Raw genomic sequence first — 23,309 nt, forward strand, 5'->3', positions numbered from 1 at the left:
TAGACTACCTTCTTGTTCTGTCAATTTAAATTCTTCCCTTGGAAGACTCGTGGTATGTAAATAGGCTAATAGGTTAACTGACCAATCCATACACAAGGCACTGAGCGAGCTCTTCCGCCGTGGATCATGGGAGTAGCAGTCTATTTTACCAGTTTCCTAGGCTCTTTGCCTGACCAAGAACTACCACTCCCAGAATCCCTCCCTGAGCACGCCTCATGGGGTGGAGTTCGGAGCCCTACAGGGCCGCCGCTAAGGGCTTCCTACCAGTGTACGCCGCCTCAGTGGACGAGTGTGTGAGCCAGAAGCAGAGCCATGGCTGAGCTGGAAGATCCCAGCTCCTTCGCCGCGCCTGACTGCTGCCGCACCCACCACCTCCACCTGCGGTGCCGCGTGGACTTCGAGAGCCGGTCGCTGAGAGGCACTGCGGCCCTCACCGTGCGGGCGGAACGGGACAACCTTCGTTGCGTGGTAACGCCGTCCCTTCCGTGGATGGGCATGGTGGCTTGGGGGTCTGTGTGGGAAGGACCTGCTGCGTTAGGCGGGCGCCGAGGCCTACTTGTGGTGCTGAGGAGGGAGGCTGCAAACCTGAGAAGAGCCTGGGGCGGGTCCGCATAAGCCCCCAGAGCTGCACCCTCAGTGGAAACGTGGACACCTCGTTCCTCCCAAAACAGAGCCCGACACCTCTCGCGTGTCTCTTGTCGTCTTCTTCAACAATGTCTAACGCTGCAATGTTGTGCCTGCTTACCTGGGAGTAAGCCCCCATGAAACGCAATGGGGCTTACTTTCGAGTAAACGTGCATGGGATTGATTGGGCTGTAAGGCTGTCCTGGGTCTCGGTATTAAATTTTGTTTAAAAATGAAACCGTTTCTTTGGCTGCTGGTGGTATTATTGCTCCTGCATACCGGGTAGTCCTTTTTGATTCACCTGCATGCTCAAGGGGTGGGAGTTGGAGGAAAGGTAACCAGGTATGGTGCTCAGAGCGAAGTGTAGCATGAAAATATCATAAAATCAATACTCTAATGCTGAAGGTGGTGCTATTAAAGTTATTAATGGTGCAGTATTTGTACTTTGTTCTTTGAAGTTGTACTTTGTCTCCCTGCTACTGTATCTCTTGCTTGCAGAAGCAAAATCCTAGTAGTGTGCCAGGGCTTAAGGTACAATACCTTGAGTATGAAATGGGGATGATTGTGAAATTCTCCTGCTGACAAGGAAAAAAGTTGTTTAAAAATGGCAAGATCTTTGCCTAAACTTACTCAAAACTCTAAACAAAGATGAAGTCTAAGTTTCTCTTTAAATAGAATCTGGGCTTGTATACCACTTTTCTTGTCAGTTTCTGGGACATTGTCCATAAGGACTGTATAATCTGGAAACAATTAGAAACACAATATTTTACTCAGTACAGTTGTGTAAATAAACATCTGATCAGCAACTGTTCTTTTTCCAAGAATTGACTTCCTAGCCTCAAGAATGCATTACATTTAGGCCAAAAGAAGTCGCAAAAGTTTCTTTGTTTCATCAGCAGTTTAGCTGTTAGTACTATGGAATCATGTTGATAGGATATAAACATTGTAAGTACTTGAAGGCACAGTCTGTAGATTATGAAATCAGATGAACATTTTTGACGTTCAACAGCTATACTTTAGATATTGAATTTTCCTACTTTTTGAAAAGAGATGTAGATTGCCAGAATGTAGCTCTGGTTGTGCATCTTTATTGCAGTTAAATGCTTATACTGTGCAGGAAAAGGTTTGCAAGAGCTAGTCTTGTTTGATCAAACATGAGAATGTCACAAAGATATGTGGCTTTATTTAAAATATTTCTAAGCTGCTTTTCAGGGTGTGAGTCTTCCCAGGACTGTTTTGGAAATTGAGCAGGGAAATGTAATGAAATATGACTCAGTCCACACACTTTTGCCGTGATGATGTTGATGAGGTAAAATTTAACATAATGAAGTAGTATTTTGCTTCCTTTTTATTTATTTTAGTATTCATGAATATATTAGAATTGATATTACAGGGCTATAAGATTCCTGAGTGTTTCTTTTACTGTTCTAAAATTGTTGTCAAGATATATTAGAGCAGAGGTCCCCAACCCCCGGGCCACGGACTGGTACCGGTCTGTGGCCTGTTAGGAACCGGGCCGCGTTCTCATTGACAACAATGCAATTTCTGCATTGACAACAGCCAAAACGAGATTACAGAGTAGACTGGACATAAGCAACACACTTTGGGTGTCACTGTCTCCCATCACCCCCAGATGGGACCGTCTAGTTGCAGAAAAACAAGCTCAGGGCTCCCACTAATTCTGCATTATGGTGAGTTGTATAATTATTTCATTATATATTACAATGTAATAATAATAGAAATAAAGTGTACAATATATGTAATGTGCTTGAATCATCCCAAAACCATCCACTCAACACACACCCACAGTCCGTGGAAAAATTGTCTTCCACGAAACCGGTCCCTGGTGCCAAAAAGGTTGGGGACTGCTGTATTAGAGCATTTATTAGTCAGTAATAACCTTTAAATTTGCTTAACAGGTTTTGGACACAAAGGATCTAACAATACATAAAGTGGTTGTCAACAGGCAGGAGGCTCAGTTTGCTCTTGGACAACATCATAGCTTCAAAGGAGCACCACTGGAAATCACTCTACCTTTTGAACTAGGGAAGTAAGTGTATTCCTCTCGTCATATTTGAAAACTTTTGCCAGTGGTCTGCTTGTGCTATCATATAAGATGCTACTTATTCCTCCCTTTACAAACTGGCATTTGTAAGCCAAGAATAAACCCTGGTTTATGTTCCTGGACCCTTAAGCTTCACACATCATTTATTTAGGTGGGAGTGGGGAGAGGTGAAATGCACTGGACAACTTGACCCATAATTGTTGTGGAATGCATGCAATATGAAGTGCAAGTTTGCTGAAAATGCTGCAGATATTTCAGACTACTGTTGGATCCACATTGGGGTGGTTAAACTAAACAGTACAACTCCTTTTCACTTAAATTTTCCATTCTTGGTAGTTTCAGTTTCATCCAAATAGGGGCCAGGAGAGTCTTTGCTCCAGTCCCAATAAAGTTCCCACTCATTTATATATGATGTGTGTGGAATTATTACACTTGGCAAAACGGAGTGTGTTGGCTTCAGAGAGAGTAGCTTATATTCTAAAATAAAGATTTTTTTATCACCCTTTGGACCATATTACAGCTATTGGCTTGATATATGTGATGTTCCTTATACGGGTGGGAAACTTGTGACCCTCCATATGTTTTTTTAGCTCACAACATCCTCACCTTTGCCTATGCTGGGTAGAGCTAGTGGAAACTAGGCCAGAACATTTGGAGGGCTGCAAATTCCCCACCCCTTGTCTCTTGATGCCAAGTTTCTTGTTGTAAAACCACTTCCTTGCCCTAAAACCACTTTTTTATAGCAGTCAGTGTAGATGTGGGCTGTGGCTATTCTTCCAAGAAAATATCATCAGCTTTTCTTTCGTTGGAAGATGATTCCCAACATATAAACAATTCATTATCTGAATTTATTTGGCTATTAGCATTTAAAACAAACCAGCTGTTATGTCCCTGAATTGGCAGTTAAATGTTGCTTTAACAGTGGTTTGAGCTTTCCTAAGAAGTGCAGCAAAAATATTTCATCTGGTAGTCTTATACTCAAAAGCGCACAGATTCTTAACTATTTGAATATTTGCAGGGGGCAAGATGTGATTGTAGAGGTCTCTTTTGAAACCTCTCCAAGGTCTTCAGCTCTCCAGTGGTTTACTCCAGAGCAGACATCGGGGAAAAGGCATCCTTTCCTCTTCAGTCAATGTCAGGTGAGCAAGGTGTTGTGCTGTCCTTCAATGCTGTGGACAGCATTTTCCACAGGTATACTTTCTCAGTAACCTACACTTCTTTCACCAGGCTGAACTATGCTGAAATCTCTATTGCTAAGATTCTGCAACATGGGAGCTGAAGGCCATTGTGCAGCTCTGCCTTTTGCATATAATCTCAAGAAACTACATACTTACTGCACGCTATAGAAGAGGCTAAATAACTCAATTGCTGAGGAAATGCAATAACTGTGGCTTGCATATCCTAATATCCTAAAATTGTAAGATTCCTAGAATACTGAGGGCACAATCCTATGGGATGTGCCTTGGCTACTCATAACCCTCCAAGCTCTGCATTTTTGCTAGATGGGGGACTTCGATTTAGCTAGGAGAAGCTTCAAAGAGTGGGTGGGAAGGAGTTGGGATGGCTGGGGATACCTCATAGCCGCACATCCCAGTCTCCTCCCCACCCTCAGGAATGCCTCTGTTTCCCCATCTTTGCACTCGCTTCTGTGAGTGCAGAGAGGTAGCTACTGAGCATCTCTTCTTCGGATTATTTCTATTTATTCAATAACACCACTAATATTTACTTTGGTTCTTTACATGTTTTTATATTTGTATACTGTCAGTGAGTTGGCGATCTCAGTTGTATATATGGATAGATATGTCTTGGGTACTTTTAACGTTCTGGTTAAAAGAACCCCAGACATATCTATCCATATATGCAAGGGACGGGACAGGGGAAGTGGGGATATGTTCTTAATAACATTACAAAGCTGAAATCCTATATGCTCTTACCTGGGAGTAATCTCTGCTGAACTGAATGGGACTTACTTCTGAGTAGAGATGTGTAGGATTGTTACACTGTGACATAAAAAAAATCAGTAGTATTATTACCATTAGGCGTTATAACTCTGTGTACCTTCCTCTCTACTTTCTTAATAATAGTAAGTACGTTCAGGATGATTTGAACTGATTTGATCAATGTGGACTTAAGAACATAAGAGCCATGCTGGATTAGACTGAAGGTCTATCTGTGTGAGCCTTCTGTTTAAACATTGGCCAGCCAATTACCTGTGGGAAGCTCCCATGTACCTTTCCACCCATGCAATTGGATCAGACTTCTGAGCCTGTTTGGGTTGTGGCTGGATGTAGTTGTTTGGAGTCTTACACTTTTGCTGATGGCTGGATAGTGCAAAATAAACCATTTATAAATTTACTGAAATATCTGCCTATAAGAATAGCAGCCTCTAATCTGTGCTACTTCTTCTTTTTTTAGGCTACTCACTGCAGAGCTGTTCTTCCCTGCCAGGATACTCCTGCTGTGAAGCTAACCTACTATGCAGAGGTAGGTAAAACCAAAACCTGGAGTGCAAAATTTACTCTTCTTTAACAGTTCCATCTGAGATGGATTAGTGTATGGATATGTGTCGGAAGATTATAAACTCTGCTACCAGACTGAGCCATGTAAAAACAAATTCTGAATATTGAGCTCTATTATTTTATTTTTATTTTTTTATTTTTATTTATCATACTTATTAGTCTTGGCAAGTACCAAATTGTGCTCTTTTTCTAAAGTTTTGGAGCACAGATGTAAGTACAGCCTATTACATAAGAATACTAGTTGCCTTATCTTTCTGCATCTGAAAAATGACTGTCTTTCATTGAATAGTTTGGCTTGGAAGAGGGCAGATACTGTGTTGGTGTTAGTTAGCAAGGGGACATTACATCTTACAGTTTCTCTTTCAGCTATAACAGAAAACTGTGGCTTAAAGATGCCACCACTGACGCACTCAAGGCTGTGGGGGAGAGGATGTGAGCCCAACACTAGTTCCCAGCATAATAAACTATTGTTTATTAAGCCAGGATTGTTATGTCTGATCTGATCCGTAACCCCTCTTGAATATGCAGGAACCTAGCATGTTAACCTTCGTTACAAATGAACTGCATGTGATAGATTTGATATCCGTTTTGTTTGCCATGTCAGAACTAAGATGTATTTTCGGATTCCACAGTTGGTCCTAAATGTTTGTTCCTTTCTCTTGAGAGTAGAAGAAATGCCTTTATCTAAACTCTTAAATTACTTCCTTAGTTTAAATACCTAGATGCATGAAACAAGTGTATTTCCCTTAACTTTGCTGAAATTGTGCAGGATTCATGTCACAGGAGACAGAAAGACTAGTCTAGTCAAATACAAGTTAATTTTTTATATGCGCATAGTCATGCTAAATCTGACTGACTTTCTCTACAGGGAATATTACTAAAGAAAAGGATGCTTTAGGATGTTTGGGTTCTGAGCTCAAGGAATCAAAACTTTCTAGCTTCAAAACATTTTTTGAAATTGTACTTGCGCATCCATGATGTTAAAAGTCCTTTGACCAGTTGAGCTATTCAATACGTAAGCTGGATAGAACTTAGTATGTGTGCTGATAACTTGAGCTTAAGAGAGCTTCGTCTATTGGGCAGTATAGAAATGCAATAAATAAATAAATGAATAAATAAATAAATAAATAAAATCCTCAGGCCCCTAGACAACAAAAGCGACCCTGGAGAGAAGAGAAGGAGGGTGGTTCTGCAGGAGGGAAAGGGACTGGGGAAGCAGGGTTATGAATAATCCCTATCTCTCCCCCCCCCCCCCTCTGCAGAGCCCTAGCTAGATAGGCAGAAATGGCTGTTTAGTAAAAATGCAGAACAGGAGAAGCACAGAGGCAAAGATCACCTCTGTGCTTTGCATTGGATGCCCGTCAGCCTGCAAGTTCGGAGGCTGATTGGCATTGGGATCAGATTGTGTCCTAATTCAGTGAAAATTGTTAATCTTGGGTGGCAAGTTGCTTCGCATCATTATATGTCTCAGCCTCAACCCGGTAGCATTTCAAGTTGTGACAATGTTACTTGGTGTGTAAATTGAGGGAACAGGGAGGGTTATAGAATAATTATTGATATGTAGTTTTATTTTTTGTTTTTGTTTTTTTCTTGACTTCAATGTATTAATAATAATAATAATATAAAAATTCTTATAGCTTTTAATAATGCTGGAGGGTATGAGGTCTTCAAGGCAGGTTGCCCTGCTTACCAGTGCCAGACAAATTAGTATCCATAACCAGACCGCAGAAGCAAATTCAGTTAAGCAAATCCAGTAAGTGTTTAAAAAGAGCTGAAGAGGAACTGAAGTTGTGTATAAGAAATTTCTTCACTTAATTTCCAGAATGGGGAAATTCTGTTGTGGCATTATTAACATAGCTGAGCTAGCATTTCCACATCAGAAGTTTGAGATTAGAAGATTGCACCGTGTCCTGCTCGTGGGTCCCTGCTTGACAGCTGGTTGGCCACTGGTGTGAACAGAGTGCTAGAGTAGATGGCCCGTTGGTCTGATCCAGCATGGCTCTTCTTATGTTCTTACGTACATCCTATCCAAATCAATTTTCTCCTTGAAATTAACTTGCTGACAAATGATGTCAAAGGTTACCTTTGATGGAAATCTGAAGAGAAATGTTGGTGGCTGGCCATCCTCAGGGTTAGAGGTTCCCAGGCCTGTAGGGTTCAAGCTTTATGGAATGACAAAACAGGACCAAACTAGATGTGACGTTCATGTCTTACTACTTGTGTTATTTCTTTTTTTAAAGAAGAACTGGCTAGTGGTAGTGGGGCAGCAGGATAGAACTGGGGTAGAATGTGGCTTTAACCCACCACAGTCTGCCCCAGGGGAGAGGGGCTTGCACCAGCATCTTTAAAAGAAAAACTCACGTGAATAACATCATGTCTACTTTGGCCCCTAGACAAGTGGAGAATCCAGGCAGGTAGCAAGATATGTTATTCATAATGTCTTAATCAACATTCTCAAAAGGAAGACTTAAGGAATGCAAATTACAATTTCAAAATGACCAAATTTTTCCCTTGCCAGAGAGGTATTGCTCTGCATTTTGGGTCAAAGCAGATGTCTGACCAATGTCTTTCTGTAAAGCAGATACTATTCATTTACCCTCAGAGACTAGTATGGTACAAGAACTGGCCAGCTAAAAGGCCCAATGTTGCTCATTGCCCTGCGATCGATTGATGTGTTTATGTACATCATGACAGAGCAAAACAGTTCAGTTAACATCGTAGGGCTCACATGAACCTCCTTGTATGTTCAGGTAATGGAGGAGAGTACAGTGTGGGCTATCACCACCCCACTGCCAAGAAGTTTGGCAGCTGAACACCCCCATTGGCTGTGCCTTCAGCAGTTGTGCATTCAGCATGTTTGACCAGGGACCCTACTCACATCCTGATGCATGTGCGCAGTGTTCTTTCATGTCAGGGAGCATCCAATTGGCCCATAATCCCCCTCATGTAGAATTGCTCTATGTATGTAAGTTGATCTCCCCATAGGACCCTTTCTCACATGCAACAAATGCTTGGGAAGTGTAGCTGGCATATGCATTGGTGGGTGGGAGACCACTCAGCACAGCCCTGCTCTATTAGTCCTGATAAACCTTTACAGTTAGTATTTATTGACACCTTTTTAGTGCTTATCAGCCTTTCTTCTAAAACAGTTTCTCTAAATTAAACTCGTAGAATTGGTTTCCTGTATTCTTGTTGCTTATTGGACAAAAGCCAGTATCAGAGGCAGCAAGCCTGTATACATTGGGGAACATGGGCTGTTGCACCTGTGCTTGTGGGTCCGTGGTCGACAGCTGGTTGGCCACTGTGTGACCAGAGAGCTGGTCTAGATGGACCCTTGTTCTGATCCAGCCGGGCCCTTCTTATGTTAAAGGTTCTATGAACTCTTAATTGCAAGGTAATTGGCAAAAACCCTTTACTTGGCAGCTGCTTTAGTAGTATTTTAATGATTAGCATATAATCTAGTCTTAACTTTCTGAGTCATTGGGGTATTATAGTACAGCAGAAGACAAAGCTGTGAACATAGCAGGAAATATGGGCAACTTGCATCTATGCTTGTGGGTAATTCATAAAGATGCAAGTGAGAAGTACTTATGTGAAGTATGTTGTTGTAGAATTAAGGTAGAATTCTAAGGTGTTATTGAATGTATGGTGTGAAACAATTAACGTATTAAATAGAAACCATTAATCTATTTTTGTACTTGACCAGATATCTGTTCCAAATGAACTGGTGGCACTTATGAGTGCTAGGAGAGATGGAGACTTGCCTGATCCAGAAGAAAGTACTCGGAAGATATACCGTTTTATTCAAAATGTAAGGCTGTGTGCATTTTCAGCCCACGATGGTGTACTATATAATTTACATGGATGACTTTGATTTCAGGAAACAAGCTTTTAGGTGTGAAATATGTGACTTCTAGTCCTGTTTATAATCTTTACATATTAACGTGTCTTTCTCTACTTTTGGGTTAGGTTCCGATACCCTCCTATTTGATTGCTCTAGTTGCTGGGGCTTTGGAAAGCAGGTGAGTTTTACTCAGTGGCTATGTTCCATGAGATGTGAATGAGCCTAACCTCCCTGTGGGCTCATATTTCCTCCCTCTGCACTGATGTTACTATAAGTAGTTCAGAAGCTTTAACTTCCGCTTTTCATCAGCCTGATAATGTTGTCTAAACCAGAAAAAACTGTTTTAATCTTAAACTATGGTTACTTTGAAGAAATCAGCTTCAGTCTACCTTTCCTTTCCAGTTTTTGATTACCCAGAATATAGAACTCATAACATTTTTGGCAATAATTTTATAGAATTTTATGGGCTTTTCTCTTCCTATATCCTCACTACACTGCAGAATATAGCTATGCAAGCCACTGAGAGAAGTGAAAGTTGAAAGATATATGTTCTGCATATGCTGAACAGTACATACATGTTTGGGCAGTGCATCTTAGCATTAATGCTTCTGCTAGCCAGATCACAGAATATTTGGAAGATGAAGAAGACTGCAGATATAAAGGCTAGCCATAATTAAGGATGGGAGGGGAAACATGCTCAAAAGAGGGCAAGGACTGTGGTGGAAGGAGGGTGAGATCCTGTCCACTGCTCCTACTCCTTAAACTGTTGTGTACTGTGTTATGTCAGCTCTAGCTCTTAGAAGCAGAAATATTTTAAGGAACTGTTCGCATGCAAACCGTTACCTTCAGTAATGCTCTTTACAGCCACAGACATGCCCCACCTATTAAGTGTAAAGTAAGAGAGAAGCAGTCAGGAAGTCAGACAGAATTCTTAGTTTTTCTAACTGGATTTTGTTTTCCAGAGAGATTGGTCCCAGAACTCTGGTGTGGGCTGAAAAGGAGCTGGTGGACAAATCGGCTCATGAATTTGCAGAGGTTAGTGAATTATCTGGCTTTTCCATATTTTTAAAAGGTGAATGGCAGTTAACTTATTTTTCTTCAAAGAGCTGTAAGATTTGCAGAAGAACAAATGCTTGCATGTTCTTCCCACAACAGTACCTAAGGCAACCAGAGCTTTGTCCCTGGCAATTTATGTATTAATACCTTGAAAAATCATGCCAAGTTTGAACATTAAAAGCTACTTTGTTAACTCTTGTTACAGACTGAAGCCATGTTAAAAACAGCAGAAGACCTGGCAGGACCTTACGTATGGGGTCAGTATGACTTGCTGGTGCTGCCACCATCATTTCCCTATGGTGGTATGGAGAATCCCTGCCTCACTTTTGTGACGCCTACATTACTGGTAAGTGTTACTTTGTTATGGATTGCATAGCATAGTTTCTATTAGGAAATTACCCTGAACCCATTTAGCTTGTGGGCTTTACATGGAAACTTGCATTTTGGAAAAGGCCCCTAAACTGACTTTTTGCCCAAAATAGAAAATGATATTGTATGAATTTCTTGCTTGCCATGGATCAAGGAAGTAACTTTTTAATCTTTGTCTGTTGTAGGCTGGTGACAGATCATTATCCAATGTAAGTATAAGATTTGTTCAGCTATTTAGTTATATTAATACAAGTCTAAATCAGGTGCCTAAAATAGAATATGCTGTATAAAATATCTTGCCTGAATAAATACTATTTCTAGCTGTTCAGTTAAAACAACACCTCACAGCATACAGTTAAAAACACACACCTCACAGCATAAGTTAATAGGTAAAATTGCAAATGTTGTAACTTAATAGCATTCCATACAGTGAATTGGACCCAGACTGGCTGTTCTGCAAGCAAAAGGGCTCCTTTCATTTGTGGAAGTGAGTCAGATCTAGTGGTGGCTCCTACGGGTGGAATGTGGGGAGGCCCCCCTCACCCATTTCTCCTTCTGCCGGTGCCACCTCCCACACTATTTGGGGGGGTACATATACTCTGGAGTACATTTCTGGAGCCTTAGAGGGCTGCAGGGGGAATGGGGCTGAGCCAGAATTGGTTCTCGCCCTTCCACCCACAGGAGTGTCCAGTTCAGAGTTCCTTTCCACACAACTCTGAATCCATTCTCATATGTCTAAACTATCTTTAGTCAGACAAAACAACACCTACTAGGCTACCTGTTATTCTTGCATTGAAAAGCATTTTTTAAAAAAGGACAAATCAGGCCCAACTCAGCTGAAAGTAGTTCCATGGACTACTGCAGGAACTACCTTCAAAACTGTGAGCATAAGGTGTGTTTTTTATTACTCATGTTTAAAATAAGTTTGCTGACCTCCAGAAAGGGCACTAAACAGCATCAGCTCCAAGCCAACTGTCTACAGTAAGCAGGAAGGTGGAAACAGTGCCAAGCAGCAGGGCAGGGCAGGCAGAAATGTGGCAGCAGTGAGGGGAGCCATTGGGGGTACCCTTCCCGATTTGCTGCCCCAGACTTCTGTCCTGATCTGGCTCATGGGAGTGGGCAGGCTGAGGGATACCCTGCTTATGTAGTATCGAATTGAAAATAACATGCGAGTGGTACCAGTTGTGTATGTCTTTGCCACCCTCCCTTCTGTTCATTGGGGCAGTGAGGGTGTGAGTAACCAAAGAGTTCAGAATACACTTACAACACGTTTTGTGCATTTCAGGTTATCGCACATGAAATTTCTCATAGCTGGACAGGGAATTTGGTAACAAACAAAACTTGGGAGCACTTTTGGTAGGTGAAATCCAGTACTTTAAGAACTTGTGTGCTTTCGTTAAAGTGTTTTTGAGATAGAGAAATAATGATGTGTGCTGCTTGTTTTTAGGTTAAATGAGGGTCACACAGTTTACTTGGAACGCATGATTGGTGGCAGGCTCTTTGGTGAACAGTTCAGGCATTTCCAGGCTTTGGGAGGCTGGAGAGAACTACAAAATACTGTAAGTGCTCCTAGATAATTTGAAGCCTGACTTAAGTAATTTTATTTTAAAATATTGAATACAAGTAAATTAAAGGTGAATTGATTTAACCTTAGGAAATAAAACTTACTTCATCTTCCTTTCCCAGCTGGTATTTTATTTTTAGAAAAAGTCTACTCTGAGTTTTGGTCCCTAAAGCAGCTTTCAGATTAAAAATACAAATATTCAATAAAAATGAATGAGAAACCAATACATCAACTAAACCATTAAAACAGCAGCACAAGAAGGACAATAAAACATTACAGTCAGAGGCTGCCAACCAAATCTCTTTTGGAAGAAGGTTCTGCAGTCCAATGCCAATACTGAGAAGGCTGCTTTGATCAAGCATGACTCTTAGGTTCACCTCTGAGGGTGACAAAACATGGAGCAGAGCTTCACATAAGAGCCATGCTTGATCAGATCCATCTAGTCCTGCATTCTTTTCCCACAGTAGCCAAACAACTGCCTACAGGAAGTATGCAGGCTTACTGCCTCTGATACTAGAGTAGCACTTAGCCAACAGGACTAGTAGCCACAGATAGCCTTCTCCAGGAATTTATCCAACCCCCTTTTAAAACCATCCAAATTGGTGGCCATCACTACATTGTGGTAGTGAGTTCCATAAACTATGCTTTTAAGAAGTACTTTTATCTGACCTGAATCTCCCACCAATCAGCTTCTCATAATGCTAGACCCTTCTGCTCTGGTGTTATGAGAGAGAGACAGAAAAAGATCTCCCTATCCACTTTCTCCACATCATGTATAATTTTGTACACCTTTGTCATATCTCTCCACATAGAGTGCATTGTGTATTCTGTTGTAGTAATCTGGATACGGCCAGGGCATGAGTGACAGTGACCAGATGTGCATGATCTAAGAAAGGCTCAGCACAAGCTGTATGTTAATGTGCAGTTCCTGAACAGATGTTAAGTTTATATCAGTTAAAATAGCTGTCATTTAAAGAGAATATAACTAATCTGTTCTCCATCTACCCTGTAAGCATCAAACTCAAATGAGTTTTGGGAAATATTCTGTCATGGATCCACAGATGTGGCGTTCCATTCCCGAATATGTTCACCATCTTCCAGATATTACAGTGAGCCTTTTCTTCCTTTTGGCTTGGGCTGTCACTTGGAGGCTGGAGTTAAATAATCAGGCATTCATTTAGTACCCATAGTGGACACTTGTGCTAGACAGACAAACCTGAAACATTTCCACTTCTGAATTAGAACTAGCATAGTTGAATGGGCTTGAGGCATCATAATGAGCCTAAAAACACACACACCTGAAGTTGTTGTAGAACAAAATAATTTGGATTTGAGTTCAGGTTTATTGATGAAAAACACCTGTCCCATTAGAGCAAGGGTGGACAATAGACAGCTCCTACTGGTGTTTTTGTTCCCCCCCACTACTGAACTTGCTGCCATGGTGGCTAAAACCATTTTGCTTTAAAACAAGGGGTGTGCTCCCTGCGTGCTTGTTTTAAAATAAAATTGTCACATATTGCTGCTGTGTTGCCAATTTCAGTGACAAATTCCACAGTGAGTGGCAGAAGTTCAGCCCTGGTGGGATACAGAGAAGCATTGTGCACACCTAATCCCTGGAAATCCCCTATCCCTGTACTACAGTACGTGCATAGTGGAACTGTCTATTATATTTGCGAAATCATGGAAGACAGGTGAAGTGCTGGATGACTGGAGGAGGTCTAATGTTTTCCCTGTCTTCAAAAAGGAGGAACCTGGGAACTACAGACCAGTTAGTCTGATATCCATCCCTGGGGAAAATTTCGAGCAGATTATAAAGAAGTCAATCTGAAAGCACTTTGAAAACAATACAGTGATTACTAGAAGCCAGCATGGATTTGTCAAGAACGAATCCTGCCAGACTAATCTGATCTCATTGTTTGATCAGGTAACCTCCCTTGTACACTGTGGGAATGCTGTGGACATAATATATCTTGACTTGACCAAAGCTTTTGACAAAGTGCCCTTGACATTCTGATTAACAAATTCGCTAAAAGTGGGCTAGATGGAACAACTATTAGGTGGATCCACAGTTGGCTGCAGAACTGGACTCAAAGAGTGCTTATCAATGGTACCTTCTCAAACTGGGGAGAGGTAATGAGCGGGGTACCGCACGGCTCAGTCCTGGGCCCGTGCTCTTCAACATTTTTTGTCAATGATTTGGATGAGGAGGTGCTGGGAACACTTAATCAGATTTGCAGATGGCACAAAATTGGGTGGGATAGCTAATACCCTGGAAGACAGAAACAAACTTCAAAGTGATCTTGATAGGCTGGAGTGCTGGGCTGAAAACAACAGGATGAAATTTAATAGGGATAAGTGCCAAATTCTACACCTAGGAAAAAGAAACCAAATGCACAGTTACAAGATGAGGAATACTTGGCTCAGCAGTACTACAAGTGAGAAGGATCTTGGATTTGTTGTAAATCACAAGCTGAAAATGAGCCATGTGGCTGCAGAAAAAGCAAATGCTATTTTGGGCTGCATTAATAGAAGCATAGCTTCCAAATCGTGTGAGGTACTGGTTCCCCTCCATTCGGCACTGGTTAGGCCTCATCTTGAGTATTGTGTCTAGTTCTGGGCACCACACTTCAAGAAGGATGCAGACAAGCTGGAGCGTGTTCAGAGGAGGGCAGTGGTGATGATCAGGGGTCTGGAAACAAAGCCCAATAAGGAGAGACTGAAAGAACTGGGCATGTTTAGCCTGAAAAAGAGAAGATTGAGGGGAGACATGATAGTACTCCTCAAATTCTTGAAAGGTTGTCACACAGAGGAGGGCCAGAGTGCAGGACACAAAATAATGGGCTCAAGTCCTATATGGCTTGGTTCCAGGTTATTTGAAAGACCGTATTCTCCCTTATGAACCTTCCTGTGCTTTAAGATCTTCTGGAGAAGCCCTTCTTTCAGTCCCACCATCTTCACAGGCGCGCTTGGTGGGAACATGGGAGAGGGCCTTCTCGATGGCTGCTCCAGTGCTTTGGAACTCTCTTCCTGGGGAAGCTAGACTGGCTCCCTCCTTGATGGGCTTTCGGAAGCAGGCTAAAACTTGTTTGTTCCAGCAGGCCTTTGGAGAGTAATTTGGTCCTCCATCTATGTTAATGACATATAATTTTGTTGTATATTTTAAAAGTTTTTTTAAAAAATTCTTTTCCTAGGTTTTACAATGTATGTTTTAAACTTTTTAAGACCGCCTTGAGGCCCAGTATTGGGCAAAAAGTGGGATACAAATAAATATAATAATAAATAATAATAAGTTACAGGAAGCCAGATTCCATCTGGGCATCAGGAAAAACATCTTGACTGTTAGGGCAGTATGACAGTGGAACCAATGACCTAGGGAGTTTGTGGGCTCTCCCACACTAGAGGCATTCAAGAGGCAGCTGGACAGCCATCTGTCAGTTATGCTTTAAGGTGGATTCCTTCATTGAGCAGGGGGTTGGACTCAATGGCCTTATAGGCCCCTTCCAACTCTACTATTCTATGATTCTAGATAACCTAGAAATGTTGCAATTGAAAAGTGGTTGATGACTCATCTGGCAAGTTGTCTGGGAAGTTTTACCCAAACTTGGAAGTTGTACATTGTCAAGAGGGCTGGCAGGTTGAGCTCCATTCAATTCATAATCACTTACGTGTTTCTCTTTCTAGATCAATCTCCTTGGGAACACGAACCCCATGACAAAACTAGAAATTTGTCTGAAAGAAGTAGATCCTGATGTTGCATATTCTTACGTTCCATATGAGAAAGGCTTTGCTTTACTACTTTATCTTGAACAGCTTCTTGGTGGAAAAGGTATTAAGTTACTCTTAAAGCATGTGGTGTTTTTCTGTCATGTCACTTTATTTATGCTTGATACATCTTGTGTACTCACAGATATCTTCATGGGCTTTTTGAGGGCATACATCCAGCAATTTGCATTCAAGAGTATAAGGACTGAGGACTGGAAGAATTTCCTGTACGCCTATTTCAAGGATAAGGTTAAGTGCTACTCTTACGGTTCAAAATGTTGTATTACAATTGGTTCAAAATAAATTAAAAAAAACATTCTAAGATGCTGAAAGGAAACAAAACTCCTGTATGTAGAAATGCATCTATGATTTTTCTAGTCCACTGCTGTCTCTGATTCAGCAGCTACACTAGAGGTTTTTCTCACCATTTAAACTCTACATATCTAAGTAGTGATGTTAGCAGATAGAATTCGGCACTTTCTACACAAAAACATACACTTTACCACTAAGCAGCCTGAAGGATTAATAGTAAACTGTTTTAGAACAATACCACTTGCCCCAAACATTTTATACTCTAGATACTGAATGCAAGCATGGGCTCAAATCACTGCACAACCCAAGTGTCAATTGATCATGTTTGCACTGTGGCTCATTGTCTGCCAGCCTCCACAGAATCCAGGCTAGCAGCAAAGCATACTGTTCAAAGGATCAAGGATTTATTGAGAGTTGACCTTTCCTAAAAGGATATAATTTAGTGCAAAATATAGCTGCGAAGAGATCATATTTGTATCCTGGCAGAAGACTTGCTTGCGTGATATTGCAGCTCTACTTTATGCACCATGATTAGCTGCACACGTGCTCATGGTTTTGAATTATTATTAACTGAAAAGTTTCATCTCTGAAAATACTTAGTCTTTTCCCCTGTAATAGCTTACATTGCTGAATCATTCATTGGAGCGCAGTCTGCTTGAAACTATAGCTTTTATGTCAGGCTTTTTCAACTATGCCTGCCTTGGTATTTAATCAATATGGCCAAGTCTATACTGCATGGAAGGAAAACTCTGATAGTATGTTACTTTGAATGAAGTATTTCTCTGATTAGAGCTACCAAGGAATTCTCCAGTTTTATTTACAAGAACCGTAGAATCCTCCAATTCTATTTCAGTTATGCAATGACATTATTTAATTTGGATATGTCTCATTATCATAAGTTAGTGCGACCTGAAAAGCAGCATTTTTGTTTCACCAAACTTGAGTGCACCCAGATGTTTGACAAATTGTTTATTATTCTAGGTTGATGTTCTTGACACAGTTAACTGGAATGCATGGATGAACGCTGCTGGCATGCCCCCAGTAAAACCAACGTGAGCAAGTGATCTTTAACATTTCTATCAAACATTCTGCTTGTATTCAAAGGCTTTAAATTATACCTTACAATAGAACCAAAATATCTTTGATCATACTAGATTCTTAATTTGTGGATTAACACAGTGTTCTTTTTTTTGGTTTATATTACCTATTAGTCTTGATGTTTTATTTGTTCAGGTTCTTCATCATACAAATTGGGTGCTAGATGAATGTGTAAAGCATGGTTATTTCAAATGATCTAAATGTAACATATAGAGATCGTTTGTTATAATGTATTAATAATAATGTTGTAAGAGTTATGTTACTTGTATGTGTTCCATAAAATGTTCCTTTGGACTTATTTATTTATGGCTGCCCCATAAACAGAGTTCTGTATTTTGCCTATACCATTGTTATAATAGGCAATAACATTTCTTAAAACCCAGATGTGATCAGTGAGGAGTATGAAAGGAGCCTGTTCATAAGCTTATGTTCTAGATACCTGTGGCAACAGTAAGTGTATTAACTTGTACAGTTTCTTCCATCTTCACCAGGTATGATACAACACTGTCAAATGCTTGTAGTGCCTTGTGCCAGAGATGGATCAAAGTGAGTTAATGTATTGTGTTAAAAATGCTACAGGTATAGTGTATGTTAGTGTTGCACTTTTGCTTTGTTCTCCAAATCTGCATAACCTTAATCCAGTTTTACAGTGCAGAGTTTAGTAAAATTTAGTTAAGGCAAACTTACTGAAAACTTATTCGCTTGCTCTTGTGACTGTTGTTTTCATTATCATCATCAAAATTTATTAGTCAACCCACCCTAATACAAAACAAACAATAAGAAACAGAACCATCTTAGGTGGCAGTACCACTTAATTTGTCACCATTGGAGTTCTAGTGTTAATAGCAATATTCAAAAGCTTGGCATCTCCTAACAGTGATTTGGAATTAGTGTCATCCAGACAAAAAACTAACAGAAATCCATCAGAGTGTCCAGGAAATAACACTAAAAGTGGATACTGCAATCATTCCCTAGCTCTAATAGAACAACATTTGAAAAAATGGCCTCAGTGCAGTCTTATAGTCTTAGTCTGATTGGGCTTCCTAAGAACTGGCCTTCCAAAACCATGGAAGATAACATTTGCCAAGTAAATAAAACAATAATATAATAAAGTCACAACAAAATAAAGGCAAAACCAAAACATTCTTTAAAGCAAACCAAAACTGTTAAAATCGACCAAAGGCCTAATAAAAAGGTACTATTTTTACTCCATGTCCAAACTCTTAAACATTATATTTTTAACATGAGCTTTTCAAACTTTACTAGTCGGATTCTCTCACTTCAAACTGTATCATTGATAGAGTAAAGTTGGTTGGATAAATTTTTATTCAACAGTAAAAACACGTACTTAGTCACAATCCTTTGCTTCAGATTGTGCACAGCTTGCTTCAAGCACGGCTTTCCATCTTCGTTTTTGCAACTAGAGTGGTAAATAGGATATTAATCGCATCCTTTCCCAATTTGAATACTCACTCATACTCTCTATGAATGTTATTCCCATGCATGCAGAAAAAATTTCTTGTCAAAGAAGACAATATGAAGCCCTTGAGTGTGTTCTCTGGCACTTACTTTGAAAATAAAATTCTGAATCTAAATTCTGGTGTTAGAAACTAGGAGTTTCTGAATTTCAAACATCCTGTGAATTGTGCTTGTCTTTAGGCCACTGAAAGTAATCTCAACTCCTTCAGTTCGGCGGATATAGCAGAGATGTCTTCCCATCAGCATATTGAGTTCCTTGCACTACTGCTGCTGGAGGTAAATGCAGTCACACACACAGACAACATATATCTGAAAACAATTTTCAACCAAAGACAATCTAGAATCTGATTAAAAACTCTTTATATGCTGCCAAATGCCTGAGAGATGAGGGTGGTTTTAACCTGGCGCTGAAAAGATAACAATGTTGGTACCAGGTGGCCTCATCAGGGAGATCATCCCATAATTGGTGGCATGTTGTCATCTTCAAACCACTCTGACTACGAAATGTGTTTAGAGAGCACACTACAGAGTGGGTGCGATTTTGCTGCTTTACATCCTCAATATGTGTCTTTCCAAAAAGAAGGAATCCTATTGTGTGGATTGACTGATGCGTTGCTTCAGGTGTGAAGTTCTAGGGCTGGCACAGTTATTTAGAATTGAACAGTCATTGTCTTGATACTCCTGTTTCTTTCCCCACCCAACCCCTTTTTATATTTTTTAGGACCCTCTTCCGGTGAGCCATGTCAGACAAATGCAGCAGGTTTATAACTTTAATGCTGTGAATAATTCTGAAATTAGATTCAGGTTTGTAAAATACAGAAACATAACCTTGAAATGTTTGCAAATAAAATAGAGTTATACTGTGTAGGAGTAACTTCTATTAAATTAAATGGAAACAGAAGTGCATAAATTTGAACATTCAGGGATGTGTGTGCATGTTGACACTGGAGTTGTTGAACAAGTGTAGAACTTGATACCTTTGTACTCTACTGCCTTTTATATAGATCTCTTAAAGACAGATTTCTATTTAAAAATGGCTGGTTAGCCTGCAAAGTTTTTAAACTTACCTACTTAGAAGCTGACAAGCATGTGATTCTTGGGTTAATTTGTATGTTATGTTCCTGGCTGAATAAACCATTATTAAACTAAACCAGGAACAAATGTCAAACCTGTGCATTCCCTCCTTGACCTCTCCTGCCAGTTTTGAAGCTTTGATCCTGGTCTCTTTAAAGCACATTTTAAGACCCTAGTTAGTAAACTACCATTAAACCATAATTCCCTGTTTCAGACTAGGCAGAAAATCATGTTTTGAAGATACCATGAGCAATCTGCTGAGGGGGAGGGCATGGACCTAATGCTCATTCCTGGCTTAGCTAGGAATATTATGTCCAAACCTGCCCTTAAAGTAGCCTTCTTTGTAATGGGTTCAGCCAAAACTTTGCCTGCAAATCCTGAGCAAAGTGTTGATATACTACAGATTACTACTATGTCACACAATTTTGTGTATTTGTTAGGCTGTCTATGATGCACTGTAAGGCAAACCCTTTCTTATCAATAGATTGATTTGATACCTAGTCTTGCATTTTTATAAAGCGTGACTGAAAAGAAGCCTGAAAATGTCTGGCTGGTGTCAGCTGACATTTCAGAGGTCGGATTGATTCCTGTGGTGTCGGAGTGTTCTGACAGGCAGTTTGTTAATTCTGCACATGACTAGTATTTTCTGAACTCTGTCTCTATAGAGCATTGTCTCCCCCTTCCCAGTACTTTTATTTTGTGTTATTCTTGCCAACAGAATCCATCTTTAGAATAGCTGGATCTTAGAAGCAAAATAAGATATGGAAGCATACACACACACGCACACACACTGTGTGATGCAGAAATTGGATTCCCTTAATCTTGGTTTAAACCTATTTAACTGAATGCTAATTTTACTCTTTCAGATGGCTGCGCCTCTGTATTCAAGCCAAATGGGAAGATGCCATTCCTCTAGCCCTAAAGATGGCTACGGAACAAGGCAGAATGAAGTTTACTCGTCCCTTGTTTAAGTAAGATAAATATAAAATGTCTATGTCCGCTCTTGTAACCAGACAAGAGTTGTGCAATATTGACTATTCTCCGCATCTTAATTCTAAATATGTATACAGTAGTTCTTTACGCAAATTACACTGATCTTGATAAAAATCACTTGTGCCAGAACTATAGTGCAAGAGTAAAACTTCCATATTTACCACCCTGTTGTGGAACTTATGAGGACTTCTGCACAACAGATTTTCAACCCTATGTTGTGAACAGATACAAGCTTCACAAACTGAAAGCGAAAGAGGGTAGCAATGCAACTACTAGAATAATCCTTTTTATAACAAGATGTTCTGAAAATCTTCAATATTGTTGGTCATTTACTAACTTCTTAGGCCTTTAGTCCACCTTCAGCAAACCCACTTGCAAACAAACCGGGGATGACAGAGCCCTTGATCTTGGCAAACAAGAATGCCCTGGGAGAAGAGGCTACATTACAGCACCTAAATTAGGGTACCAGAAAAACCTGGAGTAGATTTTTGTGAGAAACCCCATTCTTTGCCCCTGAACAGCACCAGAAGCAAGCCTTATTCTTTGCTTCTGAATAGCACCAACAAGGATTTGTTTCCTTTCTCCTCCTTTCCATTTCTGGGAATACTACAGATTGGACTCGGGGAGCAGCTGGCTGCACCATTTTCTCTCTCTATGGTGCTGCTCAGAATTGTGTGTTTTTGTTTCTCCCCAATTGTTTGCAAAGCTGCTTCCCTCATGCAATCTTTTTTGCTTCTCTCCAGAAGCACTGTCTTCCACTTTTGCAGCCCCAGTCTCCGCTCCTCACCCTGAGAATTATTTCTTCCTAATATCTCACACGCATCAAGCTTCTGCCACTTTATTCCAACTGTGGGGTTAAAAATTAAGACTAGGAAGGTTTGCTTTATGAATTTACTGGATGGGAGAAGGCAGAGGACAACTTCAAATCTCCTTCTTCCCTCAACATCTCTACCTTGGCAATCTTCCTCCATTTCCCAGTCCCACTTCTCTCTCCCCCTCACTCTCTCTCTTTCTCTCTCCCCCTTTCTACACCAGAAAAGAGGAAAAGGGTTTAAAATAACAATAACAAGGAGAGCTGCTGAAGAGAAGGAAGAAAAATCAGAAGTGGATATTTTTATGTGAGAGAAATAGACTGTCTCCTAACCTTTTTGGTTTTAAAACCAAATGCTTTCTGTGTGAGGCTTTCTAGGAAAGTGGGGCTTTTGTATATTTTTTAGAAAGAGAACTACAAGTGGATTCTTGCTTATTTCAAACAATGCCAAGTTATTGCACTGTTAGTCCTTCTCCTTAATTCTCCGGGAGGGGCAGGCTGCCACTTTCTGAGTGGGAAGGAGAAGGCACTCTGTATGTGTTCAGAGGCATTTTCACTATATTCTTGGTCGCCAGGGAAAGTAATTTTTGACTGTTGAGCCTATTGTAGATCCCTGCTTTTAGTCTACCATATATTCTGCAGTATCTTCATACATAAGTTCTCACTTTGTTCAGTAAATGGGAAAACCTATTTTTCGCATATGGAAAACTATTATTCACGGACATGAATGCTTCAACAAGTTCATGGATCTGGTGCATAAAAGGAATCTGATGTTTGCAGAACACAAAGTTCTGAGGATCAGTTCTGATTTTATTTTCAGAAAAATGAGCATTCTGTCTCAAGGTTGAAATAGTGTTTAGTGATTAACTTCTACAGTGATTCCAAATTACTATGAGTTCCAAGAGTAGTGTTAAGTGCCCTTTAAAGCTCTTTATCCCTCTACCTCTGGTATTATTCTTACTCTGTTCCTGTTGACTATCATCCACACTATTGTCTTTTCCTCCATTCCTGTTAATCATCTTGTCTTTCTCAAAAATCCAAATTGTTAGAGCAGCTCAATATTGAACACCGAATAAACTGTTTATATTAGATGTATTTCATGATAATAATTTGGTCTGAGTCCGTTTTTAAAGTTTAAAAATGCAAATACTATCCTGAGCATGGTAACATAGCATCCTAGTACAAAACTGAAAACCTAACCCAGATATTTATTTAATTTCTATTATATGGAATTTCTTGCAGAGACCTCTATAAATTTGATAAATCTCGTGATCAAGCCATCAGTGTTTTCCAGCAGCACAAAGCCTCTATGCATCCTGTGACTGAGAAGTTGGTAGCCAAAGACCTGGGCCTGGATGGACAAACAGCCAAACCTTTGCAGACTTGAAGATAAACCCCCATAAGAGTGCAACTTCATTTTTTCTCCCCCCCCTGCCCCCCCCCCATGCACAAATCATGATAACTTGCATGTTTGATTTCTAAGCTTTCTATTCTGAACCTGAAACAATAAGGCTTTTTCTAGATTTTCATGCTCTGGAACTTAGATGTGTCCCATAAAAAATGCTGCAAAGTTGATACATTACTTGTCACTGTACCACAAGTAGTATTGGCACTGTTCTGTTACCTGTGCTGCTTTATTTGAAGAAATAAATCTTTTCATGATAATTTGATTTATGTTTCCATAAACTTAATTGCATAACAGTGCTCTGTTAGACAACTAGCTTGATATTTATCCTGCC

General features: G+C 40.2%; 2 protein-coding genes across 2 annotated transcripts in view; one reads left to right on the forward strand and one right to left on the reverse strand.

Annotated features, from left to right (window-relative positions):
• Positions 1 to 23,309, reverse strand: part of ELK3 (ETS transcription factor ELK3) — a 409,974-nt gene that overhangs the window by 71,518 nt on the left and 315,147 nt on the right. The window lies entirely within an intron of this gene.
• LTA4H (leukotriene A4 hydrolase) lies at positions 278 to 23,240 on the forward strand. The gene is made up of 19 exons (XM_063133747.1): positions 278 to 468; positions 2,544 to 2,674; positions 3,708 to 3,828; positions 5,105 to 5,173; positions 8,915 to 9,019; positions 9,178 to 9,230; positions 10,015 to 10,087; positions 10,314 to 10,454; positions 10,663 to 10,686; positions 11,763 to 11,833; positions 11,925 to 12,036; positions 15,723 to 15,867; positions 15,949 to 16,052; positions 17,097 to 17,167; positions 17,705 to 17,759; positions 18,873 to 18,968; positions 19,414 to 19,496; positions 20,633 to 20,737; positions 22,813 to 23,240. Exons 1-19 carry the CDS (start codon positions 313 to 315, stop codon positions 22,955 to 22,957), a joined length of 1,860 nt encoding a protein of 619 aa, XP_062989817.1. The 5' UTR covers positions 278 to 312; the 3' UTR covers positions 22,958 to 23,240.

Source organism: Elgaria multicarinata, chromosome 9, assembly GCF_023053635.1.
Source record: "Elgaria multicarinata webbii isolate HBS135686 ecotype San Diego chromosome 9, rElgMul1.1.pri, whole genome shotgun sequence".
NCBI lineage: Eukaryota > Metazoa > Chordata > Lepidosauria > Squamata > Anguidae > Elgaria > Elgaria multicarinata.